Raw genomic sequence first — 22,895 nt, forward strand, 5'->3', positions numbered from 1 at the left:
TCATAGCCAAGACTTCTTAGTCCGTCCCAGCCTGGCCATGTTGGCCAGCGTGACCTTCACTTTGTCTCTCCTTTCGGGACTTCTCTTGGAGGTGCATTCCACTGTTGAGTCTGTCTCAAAGGAGATAGCCGGGGCATGTGTGAGCAAACCCCCAGTTTTCTCTGGGGCTCTGCAGAACCAACTGGCGCCTCAGAGAATGCCTTAGCTGCAGCAGGAGGGGGTTATGGTTTGGGTACAGTCTGACGGTGCCCCTCTTCATGACTGCTGCAGGTGGAGCAGGCTGAGCAGAGGATGCGGAAAATGTAGACCCAGCCCAGGTAGTGGAGTTCTGCTATGTTGAGCACGAAGCAGCCCAAGCTGATGCTGAACATAAAGTTCAAGAAGATGGTTTTCTCAGTGGCACGTGACACAAAGCAGTCTGTACGAGTGGGGCAAGGGTAGGTCTCACAGCGGTACAGGTTAGGCACCTCGAACCCGAACAAGAAGTATTGGCCCACCAGAAAGGTGATCTCCATGACAGATCGTAGTAACACATGAAGAATGTAGATGAGCAGAACCTGGTTGGACTGCTGGGTAGGGTCCTCTCCTACTTTGCCACAATCCTCCTCCAGAGAGCTTTGTTCTACTCCTTCCCTCTCCCTCGCATCCCATTCCTCCCTGTAAGGACAGTAGGTGGGCATGTCGACCCTCAAGGCCTCCATGCCATCCTTTCTTATGTGCCCACATCTCTGTTGGGGAGGCCTCTGGGCTACTATCTGTTCCCTTTGGTCATCCAGCTTTTGATCCTTGGCAATCTTATGCAGAACAAAAACTATGTAGAAGATGGATGGGGTGGAGACCAGCACAATTTGAAAGACCCAGAACCGAATATGTGAAACAGGAGCAAAGGTGTCATAACAGACGTTGTTGCATCCAGGCTGCTGGGTGTTACAGGTGAACTTGGACTGCTCATCGCTGTAGACGGCGTCACCCACCAAGGCCACCAGCAGGATACGGAAAATAAGCAGCATGGTGAGCCAGATCTTGCCTATCACTGTAGAGTGGTTTTGGACCTCAGAAAGGAAGCGGCCAAGTATGGACCAGTCACCCATGGCGTAACCTTAGAGAGAAAGTAAAAGGTTATGTCAACAATGTTATTAATAATAGGACACGTCAGTGTACATCAGTGCTTCTCAAACCTTTTCTGTCATGCCACCCATCCCACTGTAAACCAGTTTAATTGCTTTTTTCTTTTTTAAATATAGTCGCGAACATTCAATGAGCAGTTACAGATGTGCCTGCCTCAGCATGCAGTATTTTGAATGGGGAGTAGCAGAGCGCCATTCCACCACCACAGCTATCGGCTAACTCTGGTAATAAAACTGTTAAAGAAATATTTGCATAATAGTATTCTGGTAAACATCATATCCTGGTTGAGAAGCTAGCTGGTGTACTCCGACAGAAACTAAGGTATTACTAAGGCAGTGGCGGGCTGTGGATTTTATACCTGGGCCTTCAGTGCTGTTCGACACTTCTAATAACCTCATTATGACGTCACAGCTACGGGTTATTATTTGTTTCGTGTAAAAGCCGCATATTCACATAACACTGCAACATTTGACAAATGAAATAAAATATTACATGAAGTTCAACACCTAGCATACAAAACACGAAATGCAGTTACATGAATGCGAGCATGACGGGACGCTGCGTCATTAACGGACAATACAGTCCAAATCAATGTAACACAATGACAAACTCACAAGAGCAGTCGCATATATTCGTATGACAACAAAGCAACAAATCAATCCAGCAGACCTGCAGCGGATCCACGCATTCCACCACACTAGCACGAGCCATTCAAATATTATTCATAAAAATGCCACGATAGACAAATGAACAGTAGAGGTAAACAAACGAAGTTCACTTACCAAATGCTGTCTATCCTCCTTTCTTTGTTGACAAAGAGTTTAATCCCAGTACATCAGTTCCAGTAAGAAGTCCTTCTCCATTCATGGACGCCAGTCGAGCCTCCACAGTTGTATTTCGCCGGGTCATCGTCGGTCTTCCGCCGCCGGTCGGTTGTCCGTCTTCCGCGGCAGGTCGGTTGTCTGTCTTCCGCAGCCGTTCGGTGGTCGTCTTCGGCCATGGACCGGCGAAGGGCGGGCCGCGGTTGTGGAGCTGTTTCCCTGCGAACGTGGTCGTTGAGTTGTAGATCCACTCGAGTCTCTCCAAAAGTACCGACGCTCAGTTAAAATGAAACACATTCACAGCCATAACATGTGCAACGCTTCTCTGACGCTGCATATAAATCCTTTTCCTGTCTGGGTCAGGGCTGCTAGCTGTGGGGTCGTTTCTTACTGTCCAGTTTGTTCAGAAATGTCCTTGAGAAAAGCGTTCCCAGTAACTCCGCCACTAAATCCGTTTCTCCTCCTGATGCCATCCATGCATCCATTTTCCTCCGCTTATCCGGGGTTGGGTCGCGGTGGCAGCAGGCCAAGCAGGCTGACCCAGACTTCCCTCTCGCCCGCAACATTTTCCAGCTCATACTGGGGGATCCCGAGGCGTTCCCAGGCCAGCTGGGAGATATAATCCCTCCAGCGTGTTCTGGGTCTTCCCCGGGGTCTCTTCCCAGTTGGACATGCCCAGAAAACCTCCAGTGGGAGGCGTCCAGGAGGCATCCTAATCAGATGCCCGAACCACCTCAGCTGACTCCTCTCGATGCGAAGGAGTAGCGGCTCGACTCCAAGTTCCCTCCTGATGTCCGAGCTCCTTACCCTATCTCTAAGGCTGAGCCCGGCCACCCTACGGAGGAAACTCATTTCGGCCACTTGTACCCGCGACCTTGTCCTTTCGGTCACGACCCAGAGTTCATCACCATAGGTGAGGGTAGGAACGTAGACCGACCAGTAAATTGAGAGCTTTGCCTTCCGGCTCAGCTCTCTCTTCACCAAGACGGTCCGGTGCAGCACCTGCTTTACTAATGCAGCCGCACCGATCCGCCTGTCGATCTCCCGCTCCATCTTACCCTCACTCGTGAACAAGACCCCGAGATACTTAAACTCCTTCACTTGAGATAGGCACTCCGTCCCCACCTGGAGTGAGAAGTTCTTCCGGAGGTGGGAGTTAAAGACCTCCCGGACAGGGTCCTCCGCCAGATGTTCCCAGTTCACCCTCACTATACGTTTGGGCTTGCCGGGTCTTTCCAACCGGTTCCCCTGCCATCTGATCCAACTCACCACCAGATGGTGATCATTTGACAGCTCTGCTCCTCTCTTCACCCGAGTGTCCAAGACATACGGCCGCAGATCAGATGATACGATTACAAAGTCGATCATTGATCTCCGGCCTAAGGTGTTCTGGTACCAGGTACACTTATGAACCACCTTATGTTCGAACATGGTGTTCGTTATGGCCAAACCATGGCTAGCACAGAAGTCCAATAACGAGACACCACTCGGGTTCAGATCGGGCAAGCCGTTCCTCCCAATCACCCCCCGCCAGGTTTCTCCATCATTGCCCACGTGCGCGTTGAAGTCCCCCAGGAGAACTATGGAGTCGGCAGGCGGCGCCCTTTCCAGGACCCCTCCCACCGACTCCAAGAAGGCCGGATACTCTGAACTGCTGTTTGGTGCATAAGCACAAACCACAGTCAGAGCCTTGCTCCCCGCAACCCGTAGGCGCATGGAGGCGACCCTCTCGTACTCTGGGGAGAACTCCAACACAGCGGCGCTCAGCCGGGGGCTCGTGAGTATCCCCACTCCCGCCCGGCGCCTCTCACCTTGGGCAACTCCGGAAAAGGACAAAGTCCAACCCTTCTCCAGGAGCTTGGTTCCAGAGCCAGTACTGTGTGTGGAGGTGAGTCCAACTATATCTAGCTGGTATCGCTCCACCTCCTGCACCAGCTCCGGCTCTTTCCCCGCTAGTGAGGTGACGTTCCACGTCCCTAGAGCTAGTCTATGCTGCCGGTAATCGGCTCGCCCAGGCCTCCGGCCTGACCTGCCGCCCGGTCTGCATTGCACCCGACCCCGATGCTTGTCCCTGCGGGTGGTGGGTCCACAGGGTGGCTGCTCCATGTTGTTTCTTCGGGCTGAGCCCGACCGGGCCCCATGGGCGAAGGCCCGGCCACCAGACGCTCGCCGACGAGCTCCCCTCCTGGGTCTGGCTCCGGGCGAGGTGGCTGAAGTCCGTGGGCTGCTTATCATTGGGGTTCTTTTGAACCGCTCTTAGTCTGGGCTCTCCCCTGAGACCTGTTTGCCTTGGGAGACCCTACCAGGGGCTACTGCCCCGGACAACATAGCTCCCAGGATCACTGAGCCACGCAAACTCCTCCACCACGGTAAGGTGGCAATTCGCGGAGGATTCTCCTGACGCCATTTCATATTAAAAAAACAAAGCTAGGTAAAATGTCTTTCAAATATTTCCACTTGAACTCTGTCTGCTACAACCAAAGCTCTGCTAGCAAGCATTATGTTTTGGGGGCACATAGTCACGTGCCCGCCTACTGACCAATCACAGCACACTCTGCACCTTGCGCAGAGAGGCATCTGGACTCTGAGCTGCAGTAATGCTGACGTAACTATAGGCCTGCAAACCGCTCTGGTGCGTCCATGAATCTCAAACTAAAGATCTGATTGGTTGAAGAATATGTCAATCAACAGTATCGTCCCCATTCAACTTAAACTGCACATGGAAGCACTGGGTGAGTCTGCAGGCCTCGGGCCTCTCTACTTACCTAGAGACACAGAGGTGAAATCTGATTGGATAAAGCTCTACTTAAAACAAGCTGCACTGGAAAAAGAGCAACTGAGGAGCACAGTAGCTGTGCAATGAGAAAATAAGATAATGGGAAAAATATTTTTATAAATTATAATACATATAAGAAAAAATCAAATGTATTTAAGAAAAAATATTAAATTATAAAATAGCTATAACTTTGTGATTCTGTTTAGGCCAGCAGAGAAGGCTTTGCAGGCCCTGACTTCCCGCCACTGTACTAAGGTACCGTGGATTGTGAGCAATCACATGGCATCACATGTTGGTCCTCAACCCAAGTTATGTAGTAGTCAGTCACTAAACACAAGACTAAGATGATAGTGGATGTAATTATGATCTGCACAGTGAGATGAAAGATACGGGTGATGTGATAAATTGTATTGTCCTTTATCTTCCGTGACTGATCAGATGGGAGCTAAATGGAGCAGAGAGATAAATACAGCTGTGATTACAAACCAAACTGGGTTCATTCTCAACTTCCACTTTGTATTTCTTTTGTCAAACTGCTCTGTTAATCCTCTCTAATCCCGCTTTATTAATTATCAATTCAAAACAGTTTTCACAGAATTTCCATGCATTGTTCTTATAGATTATATTAAATACTTTTGTTCATCTTGGCGGGAATTCAATTCTGTTGTGGAATTGTATTCATTTATTTATATATTTCCAAATCTAACAAGTTTTCAATTCAAAGGTACTTGATTGAAAATATATTGGGATCTGCCTTTGAAAAACTTGTTATGTAAAGCTTTCAATCATAAAAACTGAACTTCAAGTTCCCAAAATCCCAGAAAGATGACTGAGGATATCCTCTGTTAGCTAAAACACAGATACTTATGTGCATGTATAAAGATGTGTGAATTTGTAACTTTTCCAATCTTATTCCTTTTTCAGACAGATAGACAAAGACAAGGACAATATACAAATGAAGGGTAGCTGAATACAAGTTGAACTCACCTTAATGTAAACTTGACAGAATAAATCCTTACAAAGTAGCCTTTGCCATGCAGTTTGCATGGCTGCATTTAAACTTAAAGCGTTGATGAAAAGAATCCTGTTGAGCGTAGTAAGAGAGAATGGCCTGACCACACATATTGAGCCACTCTATCTGAAACTGACATTGTGCTATGTGGCTACAAAGGCTGGAAACAGTGCAACAAAAATTCCAAACAACAAAATAGGGGGATTGGAGGGTGTTCCTTTTCTGAACTGCTGTTCAAACAAAAAGCTTATGGAACAAGCTAGAAAGAGGACACAATGCAGGCTTATGCAAAGGTTCAGTATTTAGCCAGTTCGAAAGGTTAGCAAAGATAAAAAAGTTAGGGAAAAATAAATTCTACATGCCCTTTGTTTTAGATGATGCCTCAAACATGTTCAAATCCAGCATCCAAGTTAAAAAAGTACACTGATGTACACTTAGTTTAAGTAAACTTAGTATAACTTAAGTGTTCATTTCCATGAGCACTTAATTAATGTTCTGAAAGTGTGCTAATTCGGCTCTACTCAAAATGCACTTAGTATACTAATAATATTTCATTAGTGCTACTGAAGATATACTTAACACTAAAAGGGCATCTTAATGGTGTCTCAAAAGTGTACAGTCAAGTACACTTAATTGCATTTTAGTATATTTTAAATAGCACTAATGATATATAATTAGTATACCAAGAACATAGGGAGTACATCACACTAGCACCCTTTTTAATCCTTTTTAAAAAAAATTGTAATCATGGCTATACTTAGTAGACTTACTTTAAGTATACTTCATTGTATGTACTTAAAGTATAATTTTAATATACTCTAATGTAGAATAGAAATGTAGCAATCGATCAATTTGCCAGGTGAGGTGACTGGAGAAGACAGAGTGTGTGACAGTCAGTGTGGTGACTCCAGTGAGCTCTGATACTTGCATCGGATAGCTGTCTGTGTCTGTGTATAGCAGTGGTGGGCCGTGCATTTTATACCTGGGCCTTCACCACCGAACCTCATTATGACGCCACAGCTACGGTTATTATTTGTTTTGTGTAAAAATGAAGCTCAACACCTATAAATACACTAACTGCAGAGTGCAGATAACGTTACATGAATACGCGCACGGGATGCTGCGTCATTAACGGACAATGCATTAAAAACAACTGCAGCGCTAAAACACGCATTCCACCGCACACTGAAGAGCACGAGCCATTCTAATATTATTCACATCAGACAGAACAATATACACCACAGACACATGAACACAGTAGTAACGCTACGATCACTCCCTCCAGGAAATACACAACACGGAAGTTCTTGTTAGTGACGGATTTATTCGTCTGTCAACACCGAGAGGGAAAATGAGTCCACTTGAAAACACATGAATCTTCAAAGATAATCACTTAAAACCTCTTGAACCCTAAGCCTTTTTTTAGGCCTCTTCTCGAAAATTTTAACCCATACAAAAGAGACTACAATTCTGTAACTACAAGGTCTATTTTAAAAATGTTGATGCTTGAATAACACTGGGGATTGTGAGATTTGTAAATATTGTGTATATGTTACTGGTTAATATTAGCTGAAGACTGAACACAGCAAACAGGGAAAATTCCCAAGTTCGTCTGAAGAAAAAGCACTGTAATTTATTAAATGAGGCCCTGGCTAGCTTAAAACATTCCCAATTCATAGCACAAAGGGTGCAGGTGCCTCACAAAAAGATTTGGTGTAAATAAAGTGAAGCAAACCCCAGTTATAGGTGTTTATCTAAAAACAAACATGCCAAATTCAGCTGTTCCATTGTACTTTTATATACTATTTAACTATATATTTCACTTTGTTTATCACTCATATTGTACAATATATCCTAACAGAGCTGTTTGGCATCATTCTGACCCATTCTGACCCCTTTTGACCTCTCATATCTCTCCTGGATGCATTTTCCTCGTCTCTGTCTGTTTGTCTGGAGCGCTTGCTCAGGCTCTGCCGGGCGGATCTTGTCATGTGACCACTCGTTACAACCGGGTGCTCAATGGGAATTGAAACATGAAACATGAAGTGATTGACAGAATTTTCAGCCAATAAAACTCCAAAACCGTGCCGTGGTCAGCCCCCAAGCCCCAAGCCCCCTGTATGATTCGCCGCCGGCATTCTGACCACCATTTTGGCTCAGATGAACGAAGAAACGCCATTTTAAGTTCCAGACGTACACACTTAGCAGACAAAGACAATACTAATAAGGAATAATTGAGGATTTCACCATTTTGGCCCTCAAAACCGACTCAAGGTATGATACAGTTCTAATATTTCGCAGTGTGGGAGTTGTGCTTTCTGTGGCTTGTTGGCTGTAACTCCTGAACGCTTTGACGGAGAGTAATTTGGACGGTACCGTTGAACTCTGTGTGAAGAGCTAATGCTCTTAGCTGTGTGATATGCCGGGGGAGACGCTATGGCCGAGATTTACGAAGCATTCTCTGAGTTGTTGGCTCGCCGGCTGTGGCGTCAAATGCATGATATTGTGGCGAATCTTCTTAGTTAGTTAGTAGAATAGTTTATAATGGTGTTTGCAGTGTGTAAAATGGTTAACGTGATTACATTAAGGAGACTTTTTTCGATAAAATAAAAAGAAAAAAATTGTATTTCTTTTTTAAATTTCTTTATGAACTTTGCTTTCTACGACGCTCTCTTCGATTAAAAATCTCGCTCTGAACCCCAAATGGGGCTCGCTCGGGTCCAAATTAAAGACTTTAACTTAAACTTAACTTTAACACTTTAACTTTAACACTTTGCGCGTAGTATATAGACTTCTGCCGCTTCACGTGTCTTCTTGTTGCTGTGCACCGACTAAATGTGTCCCAAGAGCAACATTGGACATAACAATAGTTCCTATCACATATAAAAGCAAACAAAAATCCATCTTCATAAAAACAAGTTGTACAAATGATAATATATAAACAAGTATATTAAAGCTAATGCAGATGTAAAAACAAAAGCAGTTAACTTACCAAAGCTGCTGTTCACTTAAAGACAAAGTCCACCCTCCTTTCTTTGTTAATAAATAGTTTAATCCTACCGTTGTTCAGTACATCCGTGTGTTTTAGTTCCAGTAAGAAGTCCTTCTCGATTCATGGACGCCAGTGAAGACAGTCGAGCCTCCACCGTTGTATTTCTTGAATATGTTTTAATGCGTTTGAGGGCTGAAAATGTCCGTTCCACAGAGGCAGCAGATATTGGGATTGTCACCGCCCCAACATGTCACGCTAGCCCACTGACCAATCACGTATGGCTAGGCGAGCTAGAAGGCTCTGACACGTCAAAGAATACGCCCAACATGTCAAACTAAAGATCTGATTGGTTGAACACTATGTCAATCAACAATATCGTCCCCATTCACTTAAACTGCACATGGATGCACTTGTGAGTCTGAAGGCCTGGGGCCTCTCTTCTACCTAGAGACACAGAGGTGAAATCTGATTGGATAAAGCTCTACTTAAAACAAGCTGCACTGGAAGCAGAGCAACTGAGGAGCACAGTAGCTGTGCAATGAGAAAACAAGATAATGGGAAAAATATTTTTATAAATTATAATGCATGTAGTGTATTTAAGAAAAATTATTAAATTATAAAATAGCTATAACTTTGTGATTATGTTTGGGCCAGCAGAGAAGGCTTTGCAGGCCCTGACGGCCCACCACTGAAATAATGTTATCTGTATCGTATAAACATATCTCCAATGATTATTCATGTAGAGCCAAGAAAAAAATGTCATCCATATGCACGTAATTCAACTGTCCAGTGAAGTTGTAATGTATCATTAGAGTTAGCAATGCGCTAGGACCTTTTAAATGTTACTTTTCTTGTTAGCAACCAGCTTTCTTCATTTGCAGTATTCTGCTGATGTTCATTTTTTCTGTTTAGATGGAACATGGCCGTTCTGCTCAAGGCCTCTCCGGCCTTGAGCTCCTTACAGGGCAAAAAAGTGGATACGAAGGCCTGGGCCCTCGAAGAGTGGCGACCCTCAGCACCAGGGCAAGACTTTCCACTGGCTCTTGGAGAATGACGTGGTGACCGTTTTAACCTCCCTTTGTGAACTTGCAGTACACCTTCACCCGGGAAGGCAGTGAGGTTCCACCAGGCATTTAAAGAGGCGAGGGTGAAGTCCCTCCAACCCGGTCCGGAGGGACAGGCCCTTGTTGTCTTCAGGGACTTCCAATTTGAGACCCTGCAGAGCCTGTAGTCTGAGGACCTCAAAAATATCAGGTTCATTTTTATTACTTTTGGATTATATCATAGTTGCTGTACAACATCAATGAAAAGAATCATGTGAAAAAATGTCTGATTGTACAGATTTGTCAACTACCTCCGAAGATAGCAAGTTCAGTCTAAATTAAATACAGTTAGTTCAACTTTATAGTAATTCTTGTGTTTTCCGTGTTTCTTCTCTCTCATCGTGTGATTACAGCCTCCCACTTCAGCCCTGAGACCAGCTCTGTCCTCCTCCAGGTCATCAGAGGAGCCTTCCAATGAAAATCTGGGCAAGGCGGTTGTTGAATTAGAGAAGTGTAAATAGAGAGTAAAGTGATATTCATGTGACAATTTGTTAATAACAGAATTCATTGTTGACCCTTTATTTTGCTTTAAAATGTTTCTTTAACCAAAGGGGGAGAGGAGACAATGTGTAAGTTTGGGTTGAATAAAAAACTATCTCATGTCTGCCTGATACACATCTTAGATCACTAACCCACCTGCCAGCCAATCACCTGTCAAAACATTACTAATGTGTGCATCTGTAGAGTAACATTTTCTTCACCATGCTTTCCCTAGTCACCTGAGTAACACTGCTTCCTCACTCAACATGTCTAATATGTTGTTATCGTCATGTTGTCTCATCCTCACCTTCTCTCTTCTTCTTCTGTGCTGCTGTAGTTTTTATATGCAGCTTGGCTGATTGTGTGCCTCTCACTCATGGGGCCACACTGGACCAAGACAACTCCCAGTAGCACTCGTCATGGACCAGCCTGCAGAGTCGCCGACTCCCTACTGCTGCCTGCAGCGTCTCAGGTCCTCGCCTTGGAGGAACAGGAGGACTTGCCCGGTCCAGCCTTCCTCCCTCCCCCACCACCTGCTGGCAGTATTGAGGTATGGCTGTCTGTCAAACATATGAGGCCTCAGGTGTCACTGCTCATCAACTGCTGTCCTCAGATGTTAAAATGTCCTGTGTGTTTTTGTTGTTATCTCACCAACTGCTGCCTGAGTCCTGGCAGGCAGCTCTCACTGTCAAGCAGCAGCAATGGATCGATCAGGTGCTGTTTTCAAGGGACATAAGAGGTCTAGGCTCATCGGTGAGCTGAATCTCTGTAGGTACCCCCCCACCAATCCATATTGATGAGGCAGCACCGACTCACCGGGGTACCTTCCCCCCCAGCTGATCTATGTGGGCCGCAACTGCTGCGACAGAGACAGCGTTTCGAAGACAGCTACCTTGTTTCAGGTATGAAACTGAGACTGTTAATACTAAAACTGTAACAGTAAACAGTATTTATTTATTTTTATGTTGAATTGTAACAACATTGCTTCTGTTTCAGTCCCATTACTGATTGTTTTATTGTGTTCAATAATAGATTTAGATTTGATATATAAACATGATTCACATTTTTGGCATTTTGAGTTTTTGTTTGTGTGGTGGAGAGATGCCAGTGTGATGGGGTTATTGAATTTGATGCTTATTTTTTTGTCATAGTCTACATGATAGATACGAGTTTTGTGCAGTTGCTTTCACAATACAACAAACACTTTGACTCATTTTATAGACAAAAGAATGAATCAAGAAAATAATCAGCAGATTCATTGATAATGGGAATAATTCTTAGTTGCAGCAGAAGTGCTGAAAAATTAAGTTAGACAAGAGAATTTCTTAAGAAATATTCAAACTTAACTTCATATTTTTACATAAACGAACATGAAAGCTATAGCCTTCTTACCTTTACTTTACCTATATAACTATATTACCTATACTCCTGTTCCTCTACGGGCGTGCCTGCTGTTTGCTCTTTTGTTTGAAGTTGAAACCTTTATTTCTTGGGGTTTTACTTATTTTTCACTAAATGGACAGCATACCTATTTAAGTATTTCTTAAGACCTAATTGAGTATTATTATTACTCCTACTATATTATAGTCCATAACGCGATTCTTACATTTGTATTTATGAAATTAATTATTTTATGAGACAATATAATGTATGTTTGATGATTAACGAATTGAATTGAATTGAAAGAGCATTACGTTTAAATTGTGAAACAGTATTTTTCTCTGACAGTTGTGACTCATGAAAGGGGTTTGTAATGGAATTGGAGATTGTAACATCCAGAAAAAAGTCCAATGGACTTGGTTCAGCCCTGGGGGTTACAGGAAGTTGTAGCTGCCATGTTTAGCTGCTTTGTTGTAGATCCCTTGTAGGTTTCCTGCAGATGTTAGCCTAAGTGTTGCAATGGAACCGAGCTGGAGTACGTTTTTATTCCAAGTAAGTAGCACAATGCCACAGTAGTCTGAGAAACTGCCCACGCGTTTTCGAAATGCCGTAGCCAGATATTTTCATTTCACTTTTTGAAATGAATTAGTTAGCCAAGCAAAACAAAGGTGTTAGCATTAGCTGCTAGCTAGCCTCGCTGTGTGGGTTGCTGTAGCAAACTGCTAACTAGCTTTATCGAACCCAAGACCTCCGGCTGTGTCTGATCTACGGAGAATCCCCGAGGCCATAGTGGTTTCGGTTAAATGTTCTGAACTCCATATCACTGCACAGTCTGATGTTTGTCTCTATTCACTCAAAATCGACGTGAAGCTAATTGCTGCTGTTGATGCGCGCAAATTAGCTAGTGGGTCGAGCTACTGCTGTTGCATTTCGGTTTGCTAAGCTAATTGGCTAACCCGGGTCTGTCTTACAGCAATCGTCGCCTCAAAGGCAGTGACTTAATGTGAGTCCCAAACTTAATTATGAAGATTGAGTAAGGTAACTGCAGGTTTTTTTTGATGATGTTAACGTTACACCATAATGTCTCACCCGTCTGTTAACTAGAAATTGGCTAACGCTAACACTGAATGTGAGGGTTCCTAGCACGCGGACAGCAGCGACTATAAACCACACTAAAGACTGCAAACTTTTGGCTACGGTTTGCAAACAAGAATGCAAATTACGTTAGCGTTTAAGTCACCATTGACCCGACACTTCTTTACGCCAGCGACCATGTGAACTTAAACGTTTGATTGGGCCTTTTGTTTTTAACATTGTTTAGGATGTGCAACTTGTCTTAAGAACTTTTCTAAATCGTGGGAAGTCACTCATTTGTTCGAAACACATCCTGTAAACCAAGTACGTTATCTTAGATGTTGCATTCATGGCTTTGCATTACGATTGGTGTGCAAGTAACGAAACACTGTAAAGTGTTCAAGGAGCGGAGGCTTTATGAGAATACAGAGCTGCTTAGTGAACGTAATATATGAAACTATAGGTGGAGGTTACGAGAGCTACTCGAATATTTACGTATTTGCTGAGTAAGTCAGCCTTTTAATTGTCATTTGTGTTAATACAGTTTTTAGTTGTTGAAGTCCTGCTCCTGACGTTCAGTAACGTTAGCTGCTCTGCATATTATCAATCTAGTATAACCTATCTATTGCATAGCTGAGGCTTTTGTGCAGTACAAGAGTATCTATCGCCAACTGACTGGGAAAAGTATCTGCAATCTTGATTTATTTTTTTGGCAAATACTGTCAAATGTTAACACAATTTTACTTCCACATATTTGATATTGTGATTACAGCATGTAGCAATTGTGTGTTGCAGTTCCCTGGATGTCATACACATCTTAGTGCTAAGAATTGTGTTGTGAGATCCGAGTTATAGCATGGTTTACAATGTGTCATTGCTGCAGTGGGGAAGAAAACATTGCACCAGAGCCAATGAGCATCAACATAGTTTCAGTATCCAGTGTATTAATTCAAATAACATCTAGCCTAACCTCACTGGTAGAGTTTTGTACTCATCTTGCAGCTTTGACGGGCACTATTACTATTGACATTATTAGGAATAACAGGCTGATGTTTTTTTCTTATGCAGATATCTTCTGCTTTTGTTTGGAGATGCATTTAATAGGTTCAATTACAATTGGTGTGAACTATTTTTTGTAAGCCTGATCACATCTAAAGTTAAATGTCATAAGTAAGGTGAGACTTTTATTTTGACGAAACAGTGAATCATTTGCCTTGCACAAATACCAAAATGTGATGGCCTTAAATATGTTGTCTTAATCTTAAGGATTTGACTGTCTCACTATTGTCACAACTATCTTGTTGGTTATTCTTAAATGCTGATGGCTTGTTTGATTTTTTAAAGTCAATGCAATACATCACTTGCTAACATAATACACAAATGTGACAGCAAGTCAACAAATGTTATTAACCTGGTTTCTACTTGTAAGTACTCTCTTATGTTTCTTGTCCTGCCTAGTGTTGGAAATGATCCACTGGCCATTCCCTATTCTATCAAAAATAGGACTGTTGATATCGATTACAACCCATTCCCAAAGTATTTTTCCATTCACTATCTGAAATTGAAAAGAGTATGATTTTTGCACTTCCTACTGTCTGAGTGCAGGACACTGGTTTACAGCCCATAGACACTCACAGTGGTTGATATCAGGACGCTTCAGTTGCCATGGTATTTGTGATACTTGTATAACAACGCTAACAATGTGTGTAGGCTGCTAACTTGCTCCACTGCTAAAGAGGTACGGCTGGTAGTGGTTACTGTTTGTAATCAGGACAGTTTGGTTTAATGGCAGACAAGGCCAGAGTACCTGGAGGTAGTGTGTAAGAGACAAGGAGACTATTAGGAGGTTTATTATGAAAGGTCCACTTGGTTCACCTCATGTGATGAAGCATCTAATGAGGCAGCATTGTAATTAACTTGTTATTGTTCTCTAAGCATTGTAATGATTTTGGCGGTTTGAAGGGGTTGGACTTCCTGTCATGCTGCACTCTGCGGAAGGCCCAGTTTATATCCTAACTCCTGCCATATTCTAAGATTATTTCTGTTTTGTGCCCTTTTTATATTCATAACAAACATATTTGGCAGCACAGTAATAGCTAAGCAATAGACTAAAGAAATCCCATGGAACAAAAAATCTAAAGCAAATTGAATTTAGTGTTTAGTAAGAAGTGGCATCATCTGAGAATTGTATGGAGATGATTAAAAGGCAGTATAATACAGCATCACTCATTTACAGACATGGTAGCATTCTATCAAATGAGACTCTGTCATGGTAAAACCATACACCAGGTAATCTTTAGCTATTTTAATGACAGAAAAAAGAAGAAAATGCATTTTAGAATTCTAACAAGTCATTGTTTGTTTTTTGGGGAAAAAACAAACAAGGACTTGTTTTAGTTTTATTAGTACTATTTCTTGTTAATTTTCATCCCCTCACTTTTCCGGTACTTTTTATCTTGGAAGGGACCTCATCCTTCAAAACAGATTTGTATCAAAATCATCAGAGCAGCGTGATAGAACAGCAGGCTGTTCTTGCTGAGAAAGAGAAGGAGCATTTGGCTGTCTTTGACTTGCATACACATATGGTAGGAGAAATGCTAATTGCAGTAATGATTGTAGTCTGAGTGCTGCTACAGTGTGGCGGATATAAAAGCGAGTCGACACCCTGTGACGGCCCCCAGCTCTTTCAACCACACTAAAACACATAGCGTGGCCGCCTTCACTAAGTAGGGACAGGGCCGGCAGCAGCCCCCCCCCCCCCCCCCCCCCCCCCCCCCCCCCCCAAAATAGTGCATCAGTGCTTGGATGTGTGTCATTCATAAAAGAACACAGTGGGGAAAAAAGCAGCACTCGGGATCCTGTCCTGGCTCCCTCAGACCCCCCTCCTGGCTGACCGAGTTGGGATGCTTGGCTGAACCTGAAAAGCCATGGGTCAGGTCTTTAACCCGGCCCAATGGTGATTACAGAAAAGAACAAGGCGGTCTCAATCACCACATCTCTGGGTTGACATGTTGTAAAGTTGGTGGTTACAATGTGAGTCTCTGCTTTCTCCTTGGCCAAAATATTCTTGCAAGCCCCCACCTTCTGTTCGTCCTATCCCATTGGGGATCTGCCATGACCAATTGGACAATGCCTGCCAGCAGCTGCAGACTTAAGATGTCCTCCCGACACGTTTTTTTTTCTGCTCTTGGGTTACGTTTTCTGTGGCTGTCATTGCTCTATATTACTTCAATTACTTATTTTCTACATCATTTTTGTTGTTTTGGCTTTTCAAACTTTCAGATGCACAATTTTCTAATTTGATGTATCCTTCTACAGAACACCTGCCCCACCATCCTTCACCAAACTAATTTAGTTTAGTTTGGAATTAATCTACAAGGATGAAAGCACGCTGAATCCAATGCTGAACTGCTTCCTATGGGTTGAGACTTAAGCTAGAATACTCTAACCATGTTTAATGGTTAGAATCTGCTAATGTACTGTATGTTTAAAAAAAATGTTGTATTATGTCATGAGTTACTGCCGTATTAGGTTCACCTGTAGACATGGGCCGATTTTATTTCTCGATTATTCTGGCCAAAATAATTGCGATTCCCAATATTATGCTGCTAATCATCAAATAATGGTTAAAACTCAAAATAGCACTAAAACATAATTGAAATCCCTATACCTTACATTTGGATTAGAAATAAATATTTAAATTTCATCACAGATGGGAAACGCATCTTTTTAGTAAACATCAGTTTTAGTAAAAAAAAACTTAAATGACGTAATCGTAAGGTCCCCCTGCATAAATAATGGGTAAATGTAAAAATATTGTGAGCTTGTTCTTTCTTTTAGGGTAATTCTTGTAATTAAAAAAATCTGGCTATTTTATCCACTTATTTACCATGATGGAGTGCCAGACAGCTTTTTCAAGTCACCCGTGATGATATTCATGATTATACCAAAAATGGAAATTTCCCATGATCAACATATTGAGTGTTTTTAATCCTTTATCATCCCATTCAATTAGAATTGACCTCCGACAAACCCTACATTGCTAAAGCTGTTTTTACCTTTTTTTTACGTATGTGACGACGTATTAGACGCTGTTGACTCTAAATGCACATCCACCTATCCAGTAGATGTGCATTTAGAGTTAGCTCAGGAGCATGTTGAGGTCTTTACTTTCTCCTCAAAAAATCACCATTGATACTTCAATCTGTCTCCTTTGCCAGTTTGGATTTATTAGCATATTTATTACCAAACGATGACCCTTTCCCCTGAGAACGTATCCCATCAGGGTTTGACTTTAAGCTTTTTTTTCGGGCAAGTCGCTGAGATGTTTTAGTCCAGGGGTCTTCAATGTTTTTCAGGCCAAGGACCCCCAAACTGATAGACAGATGGAGCAGGGACCCCCGACTATATATATTGTATACAATTGTGTTTTATATTAAACTGGGCCTAGTGCCATTTACAAACATACCTCTTTATTGTGCATTTAATACTAAGCTATTCAAATAATACACAGGTTCATATATTCATGTTTTTATTTTAAACATGTGAAGGTACAGTGAGTAGGGTGGCCGTGCCACTGCCATTTAGAAACATACCTTGTCAACTGATACCAATGTCAATATCAACATTGTCTGTCAATTGCATGATAATCATGCATACAAGCTATTCAAATTGACATTTTTATTTTAAACATAAATGTGGAAACAAAAATGAGTGATGGCCTATTAGTGCCACTGCCATGCATAAACATACCTGTTATCTTGCATACAATACTGAACTATTAAAATAATGGACAGATTCATGTTTTGAAAAAAAAAAAGTTGTCTAATCAACCAAACATTTCGCAGACCCCCTGCAGTACCTCTGCAGACCCCCTAGGGGTCGCGGACCCCCTATTGGAGACCTCTGTTTTAGTCAATAGCCCAACTTACTTCTGAAATAGAAAAATGTAGGCCCTTTTAAAAAAAGAAATGAATGCAATCAAGTATAACGCTTTGAACTGTTGACGGTCTACACCAGGGGTATTAATTCAAATTCCAAAAGGTCCAGATTGAGAAAATCTCCTCGGGCAAAGGTCCGGAACATTACAATAATATCCTATATATTAGTGCTGGGCGGTATACCAAAACCACCACGGTATATCACGGTATTCTTTTCGAACTCCTCACCATGAGTTAAAGTGTGTGGAAAAGAAATACTTTGATCTCAATGTTTTCACAGTACTGGTTTGGGAAAGCAGTCTTTTTAGCAATTTAAATTGGTATAATCGACCTCAGATATTTAACTTACACATATGGATTCACATGAGATCTGCCCTATGATGTCTTTCATTGTCTCTCCTCCCTGTGTCACGGTGTGGGTACATCTCACTGGAGTAAGGAAACGTATCAAAATACCCTAATCTGATTGGCTAAACTGCATCACGTGACGTGATTTACAACGCATTGGCCTGTGTTTTTCCTGCGCCGCTGAATAAGTGCCGTAAATGCTGGAAAGGAGCGTGAATAACTCCGCTGCTTTAAGGCAAAGGCCCGCGACCCACTGAAAACGGGTCCGCGACTACCCACCAGTTGAGAATCTGTTCTACAGGATCGTGACGAGCGGTGAACAGCTGTTTGTGTGGCGTGTCTTCCGTCTCTTTCGGCTTCCTTCACCTACATTCCCCTGGGTCCTAAGCCCCTCCAAGTACAGCTTCGTATCACCCTCTACGTACCAACGTAATGTACCAACGTACATTTCTAACAAATACCACACATATTACACGTAATCAGCGTTGCATATGTGTCAAACTCTATCGGTGCATCTCCGGTCTGTCTATGTTTATCCTGCATCGCTGTTCTGTAATGTAACGTTACTGGAGGACAGAGCCTCTCCCAGCTGTTAGCAGACTGTTGTGCTAGCAGGCGAGTGAGCTGTACCCAGCATGCAGTTCGGCGGTGAAAGTTTATAAATGTACAATTATTAGTGTTACAAATTGTTTATGTGTCACAGACTGTTGTGTTGTGGTGTTTTGCTCTGTTAAAGAGCGTTAGTTGTGGGTTGTTAATTGTTATAAAGTTATACAGTTATGACCATGACTAGGGATCCGTCTCAATACAGATAATCTAACTAGCTCCACAGCTATTCTTTCCGGTTGTTTCCTGTTGAAGACTGTCAGCAATGGCTATGCACCGGTATGACGGTATGTGGAAAATTCATATGGTACGTGGAAATATACCCGCCCAGCGCTACTCTCTCTCTATATATATATATATTATATATATATAATATATATATATAATATATATATATACATACATACATACATACATACATACATACATACAGTGCCTTGCATAAGTATTCACCCCCCTTGGACTTTTCTACATTTTGTCATGGTATAACCACAGATTCAAATTTATTTCATTGGGATTTTGTGTAATGGACCAACACAAAATAGTCCATCATCTGGAAGTCAGGGGAAAGTTTACATGGATTTCAAAATTCTTTACAAATAAAAATCTGAAAAGTGTTCAGTGCATATGTATTCACCCTCCTGAGTCAATACTTGGTAAAAAAAAAAACGTTCACTGCAATTACAGCTGCAAGTCTGTTGGGGTATGTCTCTACCAGCTTTGCACATCTAGAGATGGAAATGTTCATCCATTCTTCTTGGCAAAACAGCTGAAGCTCAGTCAGATTGGATGGAGACCGTCTGTGAACAGCAATTTTCAAATCTTGCCATAGATTCTTAATTGGATCTAGGTCTGGGCTTTGACTGGGCCATTTTAAGACATTAACGTGCTTTGATCTAAACCATTCCATTGTAGATCTGGCTGTATGTTTATGGCCATTGTCCTGCTGGAAGATGAACCTCCGCCCCAGTCTCGAAGTCTTTTGCAGACTGCATCAGATTTTCTTCAAGGATTGCCCTGTATTTGGCTCCATCCATCTTTCCCTTAATTCTGACCAGTTTCCCTGTAGCTGCTGAAGAGAAGCATCCCCACAGCATGATGCTACCACCCCCATGTTTCACTGTTGGGATGGTGTGCTCGGGGTGATGGGCAGTGTTGGGATTCCGCCAAACATAGCGTTTTGCATTGAGGCCCAAAAGTTCAATTTTGGTCTCATCTGGCCAGAGCACCTTCTTCCACATATTTGCTGTGTCTCCCACATGGCTTGTGGTTCACTTTTAACAACGGCTTTCGTCTTGCCACTCTTCCATAAAGGCCAGATTTGTAGAGTACACGACTAATGGTTGACCTCAGCTGTGGATCTTTGCAACTCCTCCAGAGTTACCATGGGCCTCTTGGTTGCTCCTCTGATTAATTTTCTCCTTGTCCGGTTTGTCAGTTTGGGTGGACAGCCTTCTCTTGGTAGGTTTGCGGTTGTGCCATATTCTTTCCATTTTCTGATGATGGATTTTATGGTGTTCCGTGAGATGTTCAAAGCTTGGGATATTTTTTTATAACCTCAGCCTGCTTCATACTTCGCCACAACTTTATCCCTGACCTGTTTGGTGCGCTCCTTGGTCTACATCAGGGGTGTCAAACTCATTGTTGCTCTGGGGCCGCATCAGCATCATGGTTGCCCCCAAAGGGCCGGTTGTCAGCGGGGGGGGGGGGTCATTGACATATGCTGGTGGAGGTGTGCGCGCGCGCGAGCGGATCAGGGCGGAGCTCCGCCGTTATGTGACTTTTGAAGGCAATTGGTCACACCAGATCTTTGTTAGGGGTTTTACAGTAAAGGGGGTGAATACATATGCACTCAACACTTTTCAGATTTTTTTTTTTGTAAATAATTTTGAAATCCATGTAAACTTTCCCCTGACTTCCAGATGATGGACTATTTTGTGTTGGTCCGTTACACAAAATCCCAATGAAATAAATTTGAATCTGGTTATACCATGACAAAATGTAGAAAAGTCCAAGGGGGGTGAATACTTATGCAATGCACTGTATATATATTAGTGCTGGGCAACGATTAACATTTTTAATCTGTCCCCGTTGTTTTAAAAAGCTAAATACATTATTAGCATGACTGCATCCAGCTAGCCAAACCTGTCTGGTGTACAGCTACTAGAGAAGCTTCATGTTCTGCTTCCCTTTCCCACTAGTCTGCTGTCTGATTGTGAGGTCAGGCTGATCTGGGATCAGCTCTTTGGCCTGCAGAATATCCGCCAAACTTCTCCTCTCAAACGGGCCTTGGAGGAATAGTGCTCGCGCTGGTGCTCACGCTCGCCTGTAGAGGCTTCTCCTGACGACAACGCGCAGCTTTGGGCCAAATCGGTTTGGCCCCAAGCTGAATCTATTTGAGGACACTGATTGGCTAAATTGTATGTCACTCATTTATATCTTTAATCAGCAATTGGCTAAACTGCTTCATAGACCCGCCTCTTTTCGGCCAAATTCGTTTGGTCCCCCTAGCTGCACGTTCTGAGACATGTTATGCACACAGGCGGAGAGGATGAGCAGGAAAAGCATATATTTTATATTTTATATGATATATTTTACACATATTACTGGGTACATTCCATAGTTCAAAAACAAAAATATTGACAATTTGTATAATTTATTATTTTTTTTTTGTGGCTCAAGGTGGGGCCAGGCCCCATGGCCCTCTATTGGCCAGCCGCCACTGTTTGTAAACCCTTCCAAGTTTCAGAGAATAATGCAACGAACAGTGCATTGAGCATAAATGCCTCGGTGCACACTCGGAGCTTGTGCGCCATCTGCGGAGGTTTGCGCTATAGTATAGACAAAGCTTTACGTATGCTTAAGCGACGGCAGGGCCGGTTTAAGGCACCCCGTAGAAGCTCGCAGCAAATTCGTTATTTGGATAAACTGACCACATATTGGGAATCCAAACAGTTACTTTCTTGCATAAAAGCATGTTAAAACTGTGACATATAAAGTAAAGTATAAGTATAAACTGACATATTTAATGCTTTTATTAACAGTACAAACAACTCTAAAGCTATTAACTAGAGATGCACAGATTTCAGTTTTGTACGATTCAGATTTTTCAAATTAAAATTTCCTTTTCTGATAACTATAATTGACAGCAAGGCTCCAAAATAATATTTCAACTGTCCTGTTGTCAGTGTAAACCAGGGGTCACTAATAGGATACTGATGCCGATGTATCCGCACCCAGGACCTAAAATTTAATTTGCACCGATTTCATTTTGACAGAGCGCTTCAATTTTAACGGGCGCAGCTTTTTCATCCTTTTTCATCCTTTCCTGACTCTAGTGAGATTTACACACACAGGGGAGACACGAGGAAAGAGAACGAAGAGTAGGAGAATTATGTGAGTTGGAAAAGTTATTTCACATGACGTTCTCCAAAAAGAGGAAAGTGGTCAGAGGAACCAGATTAACCAAGAATGGACAGACTCTTATAGGTTAATTCTTCCTACGGACAGTTTAAAACCAATCTGTCTCATATGTTCAGAGACCGTGACAATAATTAAAAGCGGTAATGTGAAGTGCCACTACGAGACAAAGCATAACTCTTTTGAGCAAACGTACCAAGTCACATCTGAAATGAAGACAGAAAATAAACCTAAGAGCCCAATATGATCAGAATCCTAACACGTGAATTCACTGCACTGACCAACAATGATGTTAACAGAGAATAGAGCTGAAAGAAGTGGTTTAATAACCACAGATAAAGTCGCTGCACACAAATTTCTAGTTAGAAAATGAGAAAAATATATATTTTTTCCCAGGTAAAGGCCAACCCACCAGTTGAAAATCACTGGTTTAGAGCATAGACCCCAAGAGACTTTGTTTTAAGTCCAAATATGATACATGTGCCTACCAAATTTTGTAAATCTATGTGAAATGTACTGCAAGGGCTGCTTCGTCGAAATTTTGTAGGGGGTGCTATCGAGCCGAATTGCCACTCTGAAGCATTAAAACCATAATATGTAACTAAAGTTTGGGCTTTAAATGTGTATGCCAAGTTTGCTTATGTTTCAAGCATTTTTAGCCTCTCAAAAGCACCTTTTTTCACGGCAAAGACTGCGTTGCCACGGCAACGGCGTTTAACGAAACATCAAAAGCATCATGAACTGGCATAATGAACTAATTTGATGTTGATCTGATTTACCTACTAAGAGAAACAAGCCAAAGTATAGACTTTAAC

At 42.4% G+C, this 22,895-nt stretch overlaps 1 protein-coding gene and 1 pseudogene across 3 annotated transcripts in view; one reads left to right on the forward strand and one right to left on the reverse strand.

Annotated features, from left to right (window-relative positions):
- On the reverse strand, positions 1-1,091 carry LOC306701459 (gap junction delta-2 protein-like; annotated as a pseudogene). The gene has a single exon. The product of its transcript is annotated as a gap junction delta-2 protein-like (transcript).
- An 11,094-nt stretch (positions 1,092-12,185) lies between these two features.
- Positions 12,186-22,895, forward strand: part of LOC306700866 (vascular endothelial zinc finger 1-like) — a 33,112-nt gene continuing 22,402 nt past the window's right edge. For both annotated transcript variants that reach the window (XM_079165997.1, XM_079165998.1), the window contains exon 1: positions 12,186-12,244. In XM_079165997.1, coding sequence (XP_079022123.1) covers positions 12,212-12,244 — 33 coding nt within the window. In that variant the 5' untranslated portion in view covers positions 12,186-12,211. The remainder of the gene's footprint in view (positions 12,245-22,895) is intronic.

The sequence above is a fragment of the Pholis gunnellus genome, assembly GCF_910591455.1.
Source record: "Pholis gunnellus genome assembly, chromosome: 9".
NCBI classification, from domain to species: Eukaryota; Metazoa; Chordata; class Actinopteri; order Perciformes; family Pholidae; genus Pholis; species Pholis gunnellus.